Source organism: Sceloporus occidentalis, unplaced genomic scaffold (genome assembly GCF_023333645.1).
Source record: "Sceloporus occidentalis isolate IW3139 unplaced genomic scaffold, rSceOcc1.0.p SCAF_8, whole genome shotgun sequence".
Taxonomy (NCBI): domain Eukaryota; kingdom Metazoa; phylum Chordata; class Lepidosauria; order Squamata; family Phrynosomatidae; genus Sceloporus; species Sceloporus occidentalis.
Window position 1 is genome coordinate 25,304,129 of NW_028316988.1, and position 17,686 is coordinate 25,321,814.

General features: G+C 46.3%; 1 protein-coding gene across 1 annotated transcript; it reads right to left on the bottom strand.

Moving 5' to 3' along the window:
- Window positions 1–1,521: 1,521 nt before the first annotated feature.
- LOC149308342 (MAU2 chromatid cohesion factor homolog) lies at window positions 1,522–17,287 on the bottom strand. Its single transcript, XM_089535565.1, has 19 exons — window positions 16,647–17,287; window positions 15,834–15,851; window positions 14,659–14,724; window positions 14,248–14,343; window positions 13,594–13,688; window positions 13,102–13,129; window positions 12,539–12,694; window positions 11,403–11,549; window positions 11,018–11,108; window positions 10,423–10,526; window positions 9,473–9,550; window positions 8,979–9,044; window positions 8,753–8,836; window positions 7,962–8,011; window positions 7,759–7,836; window positions 6,484–6,595; window positions 6,024–6,114; window positions 5,509–5,636; window positions 1,522–5,200 (listed from the first exon to the last, which is right to left on the bottom strand). Exons 1-19 carry the CDS (start codon window positions 17,166–17,168, stop codon window positions 5,126–5,128), a joined length of 2,085 nt encoding a protein of 694 aa, XP_089391691.1. The 5' UTR covers window positions 17,169–17,287; the 3' UTR covers window positions 1,522–5,125.
- Between the last annotated feature and the right edge of the window lie 399 nt (window positions 17,288–17,686).

Sequence of the window (17,686 nt, forward strand, 5' to 3'; positions counted from 1 at the left end):
GCAGTCAATAGCTGCGTCTGCACTGGTGAATTAATCCAGTTTGACACCGCTTTAACTGCTGAGTGGCATGTTAGAGCGAACAATATCAGTTGTGGAAAATGAGTTAAAATCATACTGTGCATGGTTACTTCAGTGAGAGTACTGTATGCTAAATATTGGAAAGCTCTCTCTCTCTCTCTCTCTATATATATATATATATATGGATGATTCTGCCCCTTCAAGTCCTACTCATGGTGACCCTAAAGGTGAACCCACGATGGGGTTTTCTTGGCAAGGTTTGCTCAGAGGAGGCTTGCCATGGCTTTCCCCTGAGGCTGAGAGAGTGTGACTCGACCAGGGTTATACACTGGGTTTCACGACCAAGTGGGGAATCATATATACACATATACATATATGGATGGATGGTTGTGTCCCTCCAAGTCATTTCCTACCTATGGTGACCCTAAGGCAAACCGATCACACGGCTTCCTTGGCAAGGTTTGCTCAGAGGAGGCTTGCCATGGCCATCCTCTGAGGCTGAGGTCCAGCATCCCCATTATAAACCGACTTTGCTTGGAAGCAAAGGCAGACTGTGAATATGTGGGCCTTCAAGTCGCCTTATGACAACCCCACGGATTTCGCTGGAGAGGAAGCCTCAGAGGTGATTTCGCCACTTCCTTCCTTGGAAACGTAGGTCCAAAACACACTGCAGAAATAATAGTTTGAGACCGCCTTAACTGCCTTGGCTCAGTGCTAGGGAATCCTGGGAATTGTAGTTTATTGTGGCACCAGAGCTCTGACAGAGAAGGCTTACAAAACTAGCTTCCAGAATTCCCTAGCATTGAGCCAGGGCAGTTTAAAGCAGGGTCAAACTGGACTCCTTCTGCAGTGTGTTTTGGTCCATAGTCTAAAGCGGTTATTCCCAAACTTTGGTCTTCCAGATGTTTTCAGCTCCCAGAATTCCAGAGTGGCGGGTGGGGATTCTGGGAGATGAAGTCCAAAACACCTGGAGGACCAAAGCTTGAGAATCACTACTGGTCTGTGACTGTAATAGAGATGAACAGAACTGGTCTAAAGCATGACTCTGGAAACCATGGTTCGAATCCCAACTCAGCCATGGAAATCCACTGGCAAGTCCCACTCTCTCAGCCTCAGAGGAAGGCAATTGAAAACACCTCTGAAGAAAAACGGTTTGGCTTAGGGGTGCCATAAGTGAAAAATGACTTGAAGGCAGACAACAGACCTGGGATTCACTGTGCTCCCATCCAAGTATTAACCAAGGTTGACCCAACTGAGCTTCCAGGATCAGACAGATCTGGTTGCCTTTAAGGCAGTGGCTCCCAAATCGATCCTCCAGATGTTTTTGGACTTCAACTCCCAGAATTCCTGACCTTTGGCCCAGCTGTCTGGGGCTTCTGGGAGTTGCAGTCCAAAACACCTGGAGGACCAAAGTTTGGGAATCGCTGCTTTAGTGTATTTAGGCTTACATAAACCCCCATGACACATGAAATCCAAGGCGAAATGACGACAGACAAGCCGCTCTCCCTTTGTGCATAGTTCTTTTTATGTTCTGCACATCCATCACTAGGAAAGATTTAAACGCTTTTCAAAAAGGCTAAAAGACAAAAACTGTACAAATTTACTAAAGCATGATAATTTCCTTTTTCCTTTTTAGTACATACAAAGAACTGTTTGGTAAAGAACGTTACAGGAGGGGCATCGCTGTGTGACCCAACAAGGATGCTCATCTGCTTCAGCAGACTCCCAGCTCTGCAAAATCCTAGGTATATAGGTCCACCGACAGACCTAACAGCCTCAATGAAGGTTTCTGGGGCCGACACCAGATCCTAAAGATGGGCAACTGGGGACAGGGATGCAAAGGAGGGATATTCAAACGGCAGCCTGAATAGAAGGCTTAGTCCAGTGGTCTCCAAACTGGGCTCTTTAAGAGATTTTGGACTTTGGCTCCCAGAAGCCTCAGCCATGTTGGCCAATAGCCTGGGATTCTGGGAGCTGAAGTCCAAAATCCCTTAAAGGGCACAGTTTGGGGACCACTGGTTTAGCCCCTCAAGGCAACTTTCAATGAGTCCGACCCCATTTTTTCCAAAGCGGGGGATTTTGACAAGGCCCATTCCTATGGAATTTAGGTTTTCAACATTGCAAGAAACATTTTTTAAGACCTTCCGATGCTGCACCTAACATGTGCATGCATCCAAAAAGAGAGCATTATTATTATTAGTTTTAGAAATATATGCATGAGTTGCTAAGGCCACTCTTCCTGAATGACATTGTTATCTAATGCCAACTGTGAACACACTGAGTGTCTGAACACTGTCCAGAAGGTGCTGGGAGGAGAGAGGAGGAATTTGGGGTGGAAAAATATACCCTGGCCTCTGAATTGTGGCCCATCTAGAGAATGGACTTCCTGCTACCCAATAAGTGGGAGAGGGCTATGGTTGCATTATGCGCCCTGGAAACCGGTCCAGTTTAGCAAAGGGCCAAACCCAGAAATCTGGAGCATTATATGCTCATAGAGCAGCGATTCCCAAACTCTAGCCTTCCAGGTGTTTTGGGCTTGGGCTCCCAGAATCCCAGACCACTGGCCAAGACATTGTTATACCAGAGTTTGGGAATCAATGCCCTAGAGTTGGGTGCTCCTGCTTGATACACATTGAACCAAAAGATGCAATGGGTTCATCTAAGAGAGGAAGCAAACATCAGTTACTAAATTAAGGCATCTCTTCCTTAAGTGCAGAATCTGCATTTGCAGGAATGGATTGTTTTTTTCTTTTTTGCTTCTCAAAATGGCATCAAAGGGGGGGAAGGAGATTAGAACAACTGTATATTCGCAATCTTGATAAATCACTATGTACAGCCAGGGTGGGCAAAATGCAGCAAGGGACCTCACTGGGTCTACTTTTTAGCACCCAGGCTAAAATAAAATACACAAAAAACCCCCAAAGGGTGGTACATCTTGCCCCCAAATGCCCTCTAGGGTCATTCACAACACTTTTGGGGGTCCCAGGTAAAGCCTTTAAACAAGAACTGAACAGGAACTGACTTCTCAACTACTTCTTGTTGTAATAATAATAATAATAATACTAAAAGCCTCGTCCTGGGCCTTGCTCTGGGGTTACACCCCCGAGAGCGAACTTATGGGCATTTGAAGACAGATAATTATGATTTCTTTGTGAATGGGTGGGACCTGGCTTGCAGAGTTTCCTGGAAAGGGCCAATGTGACCCTCAAGTCCCTCTCTCTGATGTCCAGGGCTACTTTCTCAGCCAAAGAAACACAGCCCAAGTTCAGGGGGGGAAAAAGAAGGTGCTGATAGAAGGGTTCACTCCCCTTCCTAACCCTTCTGCCCACCTCCAAAACCACCACTCTGTCCTCCACACACAAAAACCAGCTGCTCCTCCCAGCAGGCACTGCCAGCAACTTTCGGGCATTTAAATTCTGACACATGATCAGCTTGCTTCGAATGTTTGCTGCCAATTCCCGAACATGGTTAAAAGGGGTCGTGAGCGAGGCAGGGGAACAAATCTAACACGATCCATGGATGCTGGTTGTCGTTTTTGGATAATAAATATTCTTGATAAAAACCTGTGATTAGGAATTCACTTATCTGGTTACAGGATCAACTATTTCCTTTAAAAATAGAAACACACACACACACACACTCTGGATTGGAAGCAAGGTTGTGTCCCTACCTGAAAATAAAATATCACACACGTTCTACACCAGAAAAGGCCGGATTCTGCAACACACATATAAACGATGCAAAGTAAGTGCATTTGAATAACTGCTCTTAATTGTAGGATTTCACTATGGTTTGACATAATTAGTCATGAAAGTAGCATTGATACTAAAGCCCCGACTTTAATTGCTGAAAAGGTGGTACCGGCCAACCTTTGGGCTTCAAAAGGACCAACGTACTTTCAGTTTTCTCTCTTCAGTCACTAGCAGCTAGAAATGTGCTCCTTTTTATCAGCTTGACTGACTAGCATTTCTGTTCCATTACCAACTCAGCAAGCGGCAGGATTTGACCTGACCCTTTCCCCAAAACAGAGAATTGGAAATCACTCATTTTACTTAGAATTGGAGAAACAGAACCTGCCTTGCTCAGCACAAATGGACAAGAGATGTAAGGAAAAGAACTTCAACTAAGGGGGGAAAAGTATCTCTTCAGTTCAGCGGTGGACAACCCCTCGAAGGTAGAGAGCATGTTCAACCCTCACTGGGGTGTGTGTGTGTGTGGCTTTAGTTATGGGGCTAATAGGGGAGCATTTGAGGACAAAACAATTTGGGGTTGAGGAGTGTCTTGGCAGCCACAAAACCAAGCCTGTGGACTGCATGCAGGCTGCAGAATGCTCTTTGTCCACTCCTGCTCTGAGATAATTAAAACAGGGGGCTTAATGTAATATTCAGAGGACCAGAGATTACACAAAGCGTCTCTCCACTGTCAGAAAAAACAGCAAATGTCCCTGAATAATCCACAGAAGGAAAGACATTCCTGCTGGATTGGCTTACCTTCTCACCAGGAACAACTTTTCCCACTATAATAAGCTGGGTCAAAGAAGGCACAGCAAGCTTTCCACTGTAAGAATAAGGGGCTCAAGTACCAAACTGCCATCAAGAAACCAATTGTAAGTTTCAGGAATACAAAGGATAGAAGTATGTCACTTGAAATGCAAGCAAGCAGCATTTTCGGGGTCACTATCCTACGAAAGACATTTGTGGTTCCTTCATTACATTCAACATTCTCTCTCTCTTTTTTAAAAGAACTGCCTATATTCAGTCTGAAGGAGTCATGAAAAAATATACAACCTAATTCTGAGAAGTAAGGAGGGACACAACCCAGCCCTCTCTTGCAGAATGGGATGGGGGCTTGTGGGCACATGCCCCTGCAATCCAAGCCACACACACACCCACACATGCACACGCACGCAAATATACAATATATATGTACACAGAAACCTTTAAAAGGAGCTTAGAATGGCTGCATCGTACGGCAAGTCTATGAAATGCATTCCTGCGTCAACTCCAGTCAAGGCCAGGAGAAGAAGTTGCAGTCCATCCCGGGTTTTAAAAAAGCTCAGTGTTAAGAAAAGATCCCATCGTGATTCCAAGTGAAAACTGTCTGTTATTCACAACAAACTGGCCAGGCTAGTGGTGGGTCCATTCTGCGCCTGGAATTGTACAGGGGGAGGTCCATCGGTCCACTGCAGGTAAGCGGGGAAAGAAAAGAATTTGTTTTGAATGATGCAGGTTGACTGATTTTACTGGCCACGTTTCACTTTTCTCAAAAACAATACTCTTGTTTGGCGACTTGCAATACAGAACCCTTCTACTGATGTTTAAAAGCAAAGGCCTAAATCTAAGGCTAAACCAGTAAAGCAGCACTAATGAACCAGTAAGATTTACATCAGCGTTGACTTTCCATTCGGTAGTGGAGTCAGTGGGAAGTGTGACACGATGCAGGCATGTAAAAGGGAAGGCAGAAAGGAGTCATACAGGGGCTAGGACTTACTGTGATGAGGTTGTGCTCTGGAAGGCTGCAGGCTTCAATGTGGTCCTGGAGCAGCTGCTGGGAAAAGTTCTGATGCATTTGTGCAGCTTCGTGGGCATCGATGGCATTCCCACATGCTTTGTTCAGGTCTTTTTGGAAGGAGGGAGAGACAGACTTAGTAAAGGTTAAACCTCTCACGGCGGGGAGCTTCCTTTCAATAATTTATGAAGCACTATGTACATTGGAGATCCATAAAACTCATTGGAACCCAGTTCCTCACCCTGGACCTGTCAGGCTCCCTCTTACTGTAACCTACCCCACAGGTTTGTGAAGAATGTGACAGTGTATAACTTGTTGCGTACCCATGGAGTTACAGCCCATTCCTTTAAACCTGGGTTTGGGGACCTGTAGCCCTCCAGATACTGATTGTGCACAACTTCCTTCATCACTAGACAGCCTGGCTGTGGCTGATGGGAGTTGGAATCCAATAAGCTCTCAAAGGCCACAAGGCTCTTCAGCCCTGAGTTAAGACTTACCTCTCAAGAGTGCCGATGACCACAGCTGGACAGACATATCTGGGATTTTGCTGGCCAGCTGCATGGCAGGGACTACCATATTGTTACTCTCCTAGGGGATGACAAAAATGTAGTCAAATGATGTGGGCAATAACATGGATTATTTCTTTTGAGTGTGCTACAGGGAACAATCCTTCTGCATCAAACAATAATGGCATGATGCTGCCTGCCCCCTTTAAAATCAAGCCCTCAAAGAATATTTGGTAGTATTAACTCAAAAAATATCTCAACCAGGGGTCCAAACATTGTGAAAGTAACTGACTCCCCCTAAAGCAGTGCATTACAAACATCTGATACAGATTAGCTCACGGAATGACTTGGTTGTTGGAAGAACTGTTAAGTGAGAATGGCCATTATGCTCCAAACCCTTTGCATTGAAGCGAGAGATATGAGCAATACTGAAAAGACTTGTATGGCTTACCCTGTGATTCCCCAAAACATAGAAGATGTGGCCCAGAAGGACAAGGGAGCAGGCAGTTAACCGGTTCAGGTCTTCTGCATTTGACATTTTCAGCGTCTCTCGCAAAAAACGCCTACAGAACCAAAAGATGTGTACATGTGTGTGTTATTTTGTCTGGTATGGAGCCGCGCTTAAAGCTGGTACCCACCAACAACTGCAATGTGGGTACTTTCCCACATTGGTTTTCCAAACCACTACTAAGTGGACAAGCTAATTGTGTTACATATCTAGTCTTCTCCACTTTTATTTATTTTAACCTAGTAATGATCGGAAGATCTTTTAGATTTGTCAAATAATGAACGTATATTCTAGAGCAGAGACTCTTGCTGCAATTTCAGAACCATCTTTAGACATGTTCTCCTGCTGAACATTAATATTAATGCTCATAAATGAAGAAATCCTCATTCCCCACCCTTGCTTTTATTTATTTTTTGCTTCTTAAGTTGCTCTTTCCCTTGTTCATTTCTCTATATAGTTGCAGTTCTCTCTGTTTCAGACCGACCCGATGCACTTGGGGGAAGGATGGGCAACTCGATGTTGTTTGACTCCAACTCTCATCAGCCTTGGCACTTCCAAAAGTGAGGAATGAAGAGACCTGCAGAACCACCATCATCTTAAAGGCCATCCCTGATGGGGGGGAGGGGGGAGGTTGGTTAGGCAAATCTCATTTTACTAGAAGGAAAGAGTGATCAGAGCAGGGAAGCCTGCTTTTCTTTACAGGAACCTAACTGGTACAGAACTAGGGAACAAAGCCATGGTCAAGCCACTGCACCATTGTAGTCATACCTGATGATGTTGATGATGTGACCAGCCCTAAACACTACCTTTTAGGCCAAGAAGTGCCCCAACCAAAGGAATTCTGCAGTGGTCCAGATCAGGATGTTATACTGGGAGACGTTGTCTGCAAAGCTATCCTGGTTGTGGGGTGCATTAAGAACAGGCAGCTGGAGAGGCCTCTTGGGGTCCTGCTGCAGCTCTATGCCTTAGTGCGCCTTGCAATCAGAAGAGCACTGCAGATGTCATTTATCAGAACCCCAATCTGCAACTCCTTGGAAACCCTTTAGCTGGGGAGCAATGGGCCTGAAAAAGTAGGATTTTGCATTGAGACATCCCTTCTCAACAGCTCAAACTTCAGCACCTTGGAAAACCTTCATTCCCAGCCTCGGCCCTCAATTGACTTCACCCACCCTCTCCTGAAGGATGAGACAGCCCAACAACCAATCCTGAAGAACTCACTTGGCTTCATTGTATCTCCCTTGAAAGAAGGAGAAGAGTCCTCGGATGTAGAAGGCGGCAGCTCGCAGGCAGTGAGAGCTGGAGAAAAGGCAAATCAATCGATCAGCCAATCACTTTATTCATATCCCACCAGTTTTCCAAGAATGAGATTCAAGGCAAACACGTGACCACAGAAGCATGGAAATCATAACCGGTAAACGCACCTCACAGGGAAGTTGTGGTCAGGATTTATCCTTTCCAATAAACTGTAAAGCTGGAGTCGACAAGAAAAAAAAGAACATAATGTTAAAGGAAGGGAAATAATGTTTAAAAATTCCTATTTTCTTATACAAGGCAAATAAAAGTAGTAAAGATCTGCAGCCAAGAAATTCCAACACCTGGACCACCTTGAGTCCCTCCATTGGGAGAAAGGTGGGATATAAGAAAATAAAATAATAATAATTTTTGTAAAGTGTCCCTGAATGCCTAAATTACAAAAAAAGTAGAATCCATGAATACATATTAGTGTGTCACTGAGGGCTGTGTGTGCCACCACAACTTTAAAGAGTATTGAGGGGAAAGTTGGAAAGCAACTGTTTCCAGAATATCCATGCTTCAGACTGCAAAAAAGCAAACCCAAAACAAAGCTCCTCACCACAATGACTCACACAGATACATTCTGAAGCATGTGAAGCATTGCCTGATGAAATCTCAGAAAAGCCAGGCGAAAGGGGTTGGCAGAATTTTGTATACAATGGGACTTGAGCATTCATGGATTTTGGTACCCAAGGAGGGTCCTGGAACCAAACCACAGTGGATACACCAAGGGCCCACCATATTTGGAGCACCCAATTAGGGGAGGTTGATACAGTTAAAATTAATTCTTTCTAATGTATCAGAAAGAACTTAACCCCTTGCTAAAAACACTATAAAACTATCTATTCCCCCTCCCCCCTTTTAATCCTGGTCAATCTGAACTTCGTAGATAGTCCAAACCCATAGGCAAGGCTCCTACCTCTTGATGCCGGTTCCCCTCCCTGATGTAGACACTTGCAAGGTTTGTGACGATGAAAGCCCACAACTCCTGATGGGTAGTAAGCTGTAGTAAAAGGGGGGAACAGCAGAGGTAGCATTAAAATATGGCTATAGTTCTTTTAGTCTAATGCCAGCCCAGATTTTTCAAAGAATGAGCATTGATGTGGCAGGCCATTCAACACTGGGAATGCTGAAACCAGTCTTACCCGGAGTGCTGTAGTGAACTGTGCTTCTGCGTTGTCCATGCAGTTGACAGATATGCAGTATAAGCCCTGCAAGAGGAAAGAGAAATTAGCACTTCAGGAAATAGGAAACTCTGGTCACTAGAATGGGAGAGGAGAAGACTGGTAAGTGTGAACACACACACATGTGTAACTGAGGCAAGACACATCTTTGCAACTGTGACTTAATGGGTCATTTTGTCTCATAAGTAGTTTTAGCCTAATTAAGTGGCACACAAAAGGAATCAATTAAAAAAGGCTATGCAGTGCATAGGCATGGTTTTTAATGGACTGGGAAACTGCTAGAGAGCCATAGAGAAAGATCTATCTATTTTAAAGGGAGGAAAAGTTTTCTGCTCCAGCTGCACTGAATGGAAATCCATAGGTCCTTAGAACGAATGACTTCCACATATGCATGTTCATCAGAAAAGTGCTATGTGGCAACAAAAGCAGTTGTAACAGGGGTGGGTTATACTCACCAAGAGAGTGTGCAACTGAGCAGCATGGTTAGAGAAGAGCCTGGGGGACTGCTGGCATAGCTGACAAACCTGCGAGATCTTTTGGCAAACAGGTGGGTGAGAAAACACAGAAATAGGTTGTTGTGTGGCTGCAATGAATCTTGCCTACACAAATTACAAAGGCTCATTCCTGCCCTCTGTCTTCTATTTTTGCTCTGCCATGGCAATGTATTTTCTTCTCATCTCAGTGCAGTTTGTAGTACCTCAATAAAGGTATCTCAAATTGAGGAAAGAGAAAGCTTCACAGAAGTGGCACATTTGCCTCCACCAGATCATTCCCTTTGATGATGAGCATTACCCATGAAGTTGGACAGGGCCCCAAATGAGTCTGTTTTGTGGCTCTCTAGACACAACATACTGACATGTTTGGATTAAAATGTCTAAAATTCCCACCCACTGGCCAAATTGCATAAAGGGTACAAAGCTTCCCAATCTCTGTGAAGCAGGGGTGGTGAAAGTGCAACCCACGGGCCATGTGCAACCCACAGTGATGCTTTTATGGTCTCCAAAAAGGGGGTAAGAGGGGGAATTTCATCATTATCTTCCCCCATGGACTGGACAAGAAGAGCCTTCTTTTTAAACAGAAATGAACTGAAGTCAACATCCAGGTCATTCTGCTGAAGGAAAAAAGGCCTGTCTTGGGCCCAAACTGGCCCAGTGGAGGCCCAAAACATGGTTAAATTGCCAGTGCGTGCATTCCTCCAAGCTCCTGGGCAGGGGGCACAGATGACACAAGTACTGCAGCCCACCAACCACTAACAGTTGCCCACCCCATCCATATGTAAACGCTTCCTGGGCACTGTTCCACTTTTGGTGAGCACAAGATGTTCATATCATGAGATCAGATAAATCCTTTTCCCCAACATCTCGATCACAAAGCACCCAAGAGCAGTTGACAAGCCAGTCTTTACCTCCTGCAAGGCTGTCGCTTTGTGACCCGTGACGAGGCGGCACATGATGATGTGCTCCAACAAGATCACTTGGAAGGACGACAAGATAGGGCTGCAGTCCAGCACTAGGTAAGAAAAGTGGCATCTTTAAAGGGGCCGCTGTGCTCACAGCCCCTTTGCCCAGAGCAATACAAACAGCAGAGGCAGCCATTTCAGGACACAAAAAAGCAGCTGCTTTGAAATCTGGTCAGCATAAAAAGTCTTACTGAGCAGAACCACCCTCCACACAAGTCACCTTCATTGGGCAGAAACAAGGCATGACAAAAGCCACCTGCCACAAGCAGTTATCAAAAGGTCCTTCCACCGCTCGAAATCACAAATGTTTAACAACAGCTATTTAAGGAACACTGAATTAAGCACAGTTTAAGGAAATGCACAAAGGAGACAACTTAGTTTATACTTGAGGTTGGTTTGAGATAGGAACAAGTATTAGCCATGGGAAAGGGATCATAAAGACAAGGCAAAGGGGGTTTTGCGAGAGGAAAATTTAACATTTATGTGGGGCACTCAAGTAAACAATCCCTGCCAAGACACAGGGAATGTTTCTGCTACTCACTTTTGAGTTTCTCCAGCTGCATCAGTGCTTTATCGGTGTACTTCTGTGCCTTTTCCAAGTAGCCAGCTTGCATGGAATGCATCACGGTGACCTGGTGGAGAAGACCAAGAAAGCTCACTGCTGTTGCTCTGCAATCCTGTGACAAAGAGACTCTGCCCTGCAGCAGTCCAATGTGGGATGCTGCATGGCAGGAGTAGCAACTATCGCAAGCAGAAATAAAAGACTGCAGCCATCTCTATGATCAACATGGAAGCTGCCACACCACCTGTAAATCTGCATTTTAAAAGTCCTTTAAAGTGCTAATTAACAGTTCCATCTCATCTTCCCAAGGCAAGATCAGATAAATGGGCTACAGCAACACAGACAGAGAGAGCCAGTAGCTTACCAGGTAAACCAGCACACACATATGCTCCTTGGGCAGCCAGTGGAAGAGATCTGCAGGGTTACTTGGCAGGATCTCATCATCATGGAGGGTGGAGATGGTCTGGATGCACTGCTGGAGTTGCTTCAGGCAGGGCTTGACACTTTTCACCTGAAAAAGGGAAACGTCTCACAGAGGAAAAGCCCATGTAGAAGGTAGCAGGCTCCACCTGGCGATTGAAGCATACAAGCCAAAAATGGGGGCTCTGATTTCTGTCCTCTTTATTTTCCCTTCCCCCAGATTGTGGCATTTCAAGTCAACAATGCAACATTATTGCCATCAAAACAGGGGACAGAATATCACTGTTAAAATGTTCAAAAGACACATTCCTCTCTAAGTAAAAGGTTTGGGTGGGGGGGAAAAGGGGAAACGTTTTTGCCCACCGGAAATACCAACCACATTATCCTATAGCAGTGGTTCCCAACCTTTCTAATACCACGACCCTTTAATACAGTTCCTTATGTTGTGGTGACCCCCAACCATGAAATTATTTTCATTGCTACTTCATAACTGTAATTAAATAGGTGTTTTCCAATGGTCCTAAGCGACTCCCATGAAAGGGTCATTCGACCTCCAAAAGGGTCCCGACCCACAGGTTGGGAACCACTGTCCTATAGCAACAGCGAGGTGTATAGGTTTGAGCACTGGAAATCCTTGGCCATGCAAACCCACTGGGGACTTGGACAAACCCCACTCTCTCAGCCTCAGAGAAAGGCAACGACAAACCTCTCTGAACAAATCTTGCCAAGAAAATCCCATGATAGGTTTGCCTTAGGGTCGCCATATGTCAGAAACAACTTGAAGGCAAACAAAACTGTTGCACTTAGCACTTCACTTGCTAAACAAGAAATTCGATAAAACTATAATAAATAAGTGACACTTTTTTGCCATTTTAATACATGATCTTGCCTCACAAGTGAAACCAGAGCCAACAATTTCCCTACAATGATCTTCTCCCTTTTGATCTCCCCAAAGCAGCTCAGAGAAAACAAGACCCATCCTTCAAACTCCGAGCTGCCCATCCCATTTAAAGCAGTTAGAACTTTTCCCCATCAACACAGCTATGTGGTGGTTACTTGGGTCTCATCCTGTGCACTGACCTGACCAGCGTCCAGGTAATGTGTCACTTGCAGCACCAAAAAGAACACACGTAACGACTCCTTCTGGATGGGGTTCCCCTGCCAGTTCTCAACGATCTGCCCGCAAAGTGTGAGGAGCGGGTGTACCTCCTGCAGCTTCCGCTCCATGAGGAGAAGCTGTGAGAAAATGGGGAAGAGGAAAGAAACGGGTGAGCTTGGGAGGGGAGGGTTCAGAATGCCAAAGAAACAGAGTCCCAAGGAACACATCCAACATCTTTCCTAACACCAGAGCTCCTGGTGCTTGGGTTTTCTCATAAAGGCTACAGAAATAGGCAAATTATGGCTGTAACTCTGGAAGTGCTACTTAAATGCACCAGCCATAACAGTAACAGAAACAGTGCTACTGACATAGCACAGATAGTGGTATGATACTGCTTTAACCGCCATGGCGGCATGCTATGCAATCCTTGGGTTTGGAGCACTAATTCCACAGTATGGAACCATAGTAGATGCTCCACAAAGGCGGCTCACAATTTCCCATCATGCTTTCGATCATTTCACCAAAAGATGCACACAAGACTTACCATGCCTTTGCTTAGGAGAAACAGTGCTCTGGAAGAAAAGAAAATGCGTTAAAATTGCATAATGCAGGAGACTTATCAGACACACAGCACATTCCCATCAACCAAAGGCCTGTGGTTCCCATATTTTAATCAGTATCTGTATCTTAGCAAGGAAAAGCAGGATTTTATCAGGGGCTCTAATGGCAAGATGATACTGCAAATATGCACAGTTCTGAGGACATGTGATACTAGATCAGGATGTATAAACACACACACAGAAATTCTAGCAATTCTCTAGTGGTAGGGAGCAGAAATCCTTTTCTTCACCCAACTCCCAGTAAATCCAGGCCCAGATCTCTCAGTGCAACTGGTGAGAAATCAGCAGAGAGGATTCAACAGTGGGTATCAAGGTACGCCTGGAGGGCATGACAGCTGTGCAGACCACTAAAGATCTTCATTCTAGAACTCTCTACTGCTCTCTCTTGCAGATACAAAAAATAAGAGATGACCTACCTTGTATATTCTGATCCGACCACCCGGGCGTATTCGGCTCCAACCCCCAGAAGATCACAGGCAGAGACCAAATCTTTCTCAAGTGTGTGAAGTTGCTGGTTAAGAAACACATGTACATATTATAAGAAAACTACAAAAGTACAAAAGATAAAAGACCCCACTTAAATGCTCCATCCAGTAGTCAAAGTCAAACCTATAAACTGCTGTCCACCTGCTGGACAACCAGAACGGTCTCTAAGTAAGCAAGCAGGAATATTTCCCATACAGTTTTCCAAAAGCAATTATTTCTTTCTCCCCTGCCCCGAACTCTTCAATTTTGGCCAGAAATGACTTCATCAAACAGACATGAGAAGACAAGGTGGTAAAAAAACCGAGGATTAGTAGCTGGTGCATGCAGCTTTATCTGAAAGGCTAGTTGCAATCTTCAGTTACCTCCGTGTTATTTGAGGATTGCTGTTTGTTCTGCCTGAGCTGGCCAGCTCCTCAGAGGTTTTGACAGGAGAGTGTCACCCAACCCATGTGTCCTTTCTGCCAGCTTGCACAAATGCTTCTTTCTGATCTACACCTGCTATAGATTCTCTCCTCCTCACGCCAGAGGTTTCAGCGTTTTCATTGTGCTTTAGCCAACCCAGACAACGCCTAAAATAAACTTACTGCAAGTTGGAAAAGGAGACGGCAGTGCCAGTAGGGAGTCTGTTGGGAGATCTGGATGGCTTTACGCAGCAGCGGCTTTGCTGTATCCACAGAGTTCTAGAAAAGCACAAGCAACAAAATCAACTGGAGGATACGAAAGCTGTCAAGGGTGGAGGCTCCGCAGCTAACAGAAAAGAGCAGATTCAACCATGTTCACGCTTTGCTCAAACTGAGAAGGACAAACATTCACAAGGAAACGGTTTAGTTTATTTCAATGAAATAGCTGCATGCAAATTTTAACATGTAAAACAAGCCAACTGAATTCTCTTGGCTCATCCTTATTTTGCACTGAAATAAACCATCCTTTTAAGCACCTTTTAGCCATCTCACATAACACCGGCATTAAAAAAAGAAGAAGCAATCTCCACATACCTCTTGGCAATACAGCTCAGACAGGAGGCTGGCAGCTTCAAATTTGACATCTTCGAACTGTGGAATCTGGCGGCACTTGAGTTAAGTGAATAGGTTGATTTTCTACTGGCTCAAATTGGAACCAAACTGTTTTAGAACTGCAAAGGGTTTTGAAGGACACCTAGTCCATGTTGCTGCTCACTGACCCACAAGCTTCTACATAAATGTCTTCAGGGAAGGAGTGCGTAAGATCCATCGGTGGTTCCCAAAGTAAACTAAACTGATGCTTCCCTTAACATGGCACACCATGGAAGCAGCAGGGTTGGCTCATGTTTTGCTCATAGAACCGTCCCACACTAAGCATCCTAGTAATTTTACTATCCTGGCCTCAGAGAGAGATGCATGCTTAGCCCCAAAGGAAGATGAAAGCCCCCCCCCCTGCCTCCATTTTAACTGCTACCACCTTAGAGATAAGAACAGGCAGCGTTTGCTGGACTTGATCCCTTTCTCCGCTGCCATTCCTCTCTTCTCCTTTTGTGTCATGTCTTTTTAGATTGTACACCTGAGAGCAAATTAGTTATCTGCAAGGTGCTCCGAGAACCTCTGTGGCTGAAGAGCAGGGTACAAATACAGTTTGTGTGTGTGTGTGTGTGTTGTGGGCCTTTGTTTTGGACTTATAGGCCTGTTACAGACTGCCAAAATAAAGCTGCTTCGGGTCTCTTTGGAGGTATGCTATTTAAATGATGCATGGGTCCTAAGCATCCAGAAGCGGCACCAAAGCTGCGCTCCAGTGCTTAGGAATGGAGTGTGGCTTTGGCGCGACCTCCGGACTCTTAGGACCCACGCATCATTTAAATAGCATACCTCCAAAGAGACCCAAAGCAGCTTTATTTTGGCAGTCTGTAACAGGCCACAGTGACCCTAAGGCAACCCTACCATGCGGCTTCTTGGCAAGATTTGTTCAGAGAAGCTTTGGCCACTGCCTTCCCCTGAAGCTGAGAGTGTCACTTCTCCAAGGCCATCAAATGAGTTTTAGGGGCAAGCTGGGCCTTGAGCCCTGTTGCAGTCCATGGCGTTAGTATCCTACGTTAGTACTCTACGCTTCGGCGTTAGTGCTCTGCGTAAAAGGAAGGACCTGGTTGGAAAGCTGTACATGGGACAACCCCGGCTTTTCTAAAACCGGAACCAAAGGATACATGCTGCGATATCAGCCACTGTGAAAAGAAAGAGGAAGAAAAACAAGCAATCATTCAAAACAATCACTGCAAGATTCAAAGGGAAGAGAATCAGGGGGAGATAGCGATTATTATTATTATCATTATAGCACTTTATTTATATAGTGCTGTAGGTTTACAGGGATGGAGAAAGAGAAAGGGGCTGCAACTGCACCGCTTTCACTGCCATGGGCCCATTTACACTTGTCCCTCCCTATCTGCTAGGGTTAGGGGCACAAGACCCCCGTGAATATGGAAAAAGCGCAAATAGCAAAATCATCATGTTTTTAACTGAGAGGACACTTCTCTAGGGATCTCTAGGTCCTCCAGGGCAACTCTGTGGTCAGCATCTGTGGGACATTGACCATAGAGTTGCACTAGAGGAGCTCCAAAGGCCTAGCAGAGTGTCCTGTCTAGGAATCTCTAGTCCTTTCAGTGCAACTCTTAGTTAAAGTAGACCATAGAGTTGCGCTGGAGGACTTAGCGGTTCCTAGAGAGGACACTCTCCTAGGCCTTTGGAGCTCCTCCAGGGCAGCTCTATGGTTTATGTCTGACAGATGCTGACCATAGAGTTGCGCTGGAGGACTTAGCGGTTCCTAGAGAGGTGACTCTCCTAGGCCTTTGGAGCTCCTCCAGGGCAGCTCTATGGTCTATGTCTGACAGATGCTGACCATAGAGCTGCGCTGGAGGACCCGGAGATTCCTAGAGGGGACGTATGCATCGGATCTGCGGGTAACGAAACCCGCCAAGATGGAAGCAGCCAATGCGGAGGGAGGCGTGTGCCTCCTCACTCACCGCCTTCTCGAGGTGCCCGCGCGCCTGCTCGCCGTTCCTGGTGTGGTGGTAGAGGACGGAGCCGAGCTGGAGGTGGGTGCGGGCCTCGACGCGGGCGGGGGGCTTGCGGGGCAGGACGGCCTGGAGGCAGTGGACGCAGAGGCGCACCTTGGGCGGGCTGGAGGTGCGGAAGTGCTCGGCCAGGCCCAGCAGCGCCACGTACCACGACTCCGAGGCCCCGCCAGCGCCGCCGCCGCCTCCTCCGCCTCCGGACGACGCCGAGGACGAGGAGCCTCCGGAGCCGTTGTTGCCGCCGGTGCTCGCCTCGGTTTGCTGCACCGCCGCCGCCCCGGTGCTCCCTCCCGCCGATTGCGATGGAGGAGGAGGAGGAGGAGGAGGCGGCTGCGGGGCCGCCGCTGACGAAGAAGCCGCCGCGGCTGAGGAGGACGGAGCCGCGGAGGAGGCCGGCGTCGTCGTCGAGGCCGAAGAAACCGCCGTCGTCGTCGCCGCTGTTGTTGCCGTCGAAGCCCCGACGGCGGCCATCTTAGATTTAGCGCAGGAGAAAGAAAAAGATGAGGGGGGAATGTGGAAAGGACCCGGATGATGACAGCACCGCGCATGCGCGCCCGGGCGAGAGGAGGCATTGCGCCTGCGCGGTTGGCGCAAAGGATGACGGGCGGCCCAGGCTGAGATGAGCGCGTCGGCGATAAACAGGAAAAGGCGCCGCGCTGCGCATGCGCGCTCGGCGCAAAGGGTTGTGGGAAAGCGAGTCTCCGCGAGAAAAAGCTGTTTTGAGAGGAAACAAAAGAAGTTTCGGCCTCCCGGAAGTGGGAATAGGTTACTATCGCGAGAGTTTCCTTTCTCCCTCTTTTGTTTGTGGGAGGTTGTTATTAAATAGAAACACGGATACCTTTTGGGCCCTTCAGCCATTTTTTTACCCCCAAAAGTGACACTTCAGCCATTTTTATATCTTATCCTTTTATAATTTAGTTTGTATTTTGACGTACATATGACGCATCAGTCATTTTTTTTGCATCTTACTTATTTGTGCGTTTCCTTTT

Coding starts and splice junctions, on each gene's coding strand:
- LOC149308342 (XM_089535565.1), bottom strand. CDS start 17,168: ATGGCCGCCGTCGGGGCTTCGACGGCAACAACAGCGGCGACGACGACG. Junction 9,045..9,472: donor CTCAGTTGCACACTCTCTTG/GTGAGTATAACC, acceptor TTCCTCTTGCAG/GGCTTATACTGCATATCTGT. Junction 7,837..7,961: donor GACCACAACTTCCCTGTGAG/GTGCGTTTACCG, acceptor CCTTTTCTCCAG/CTCTCACTGCCTGCGAGCTG.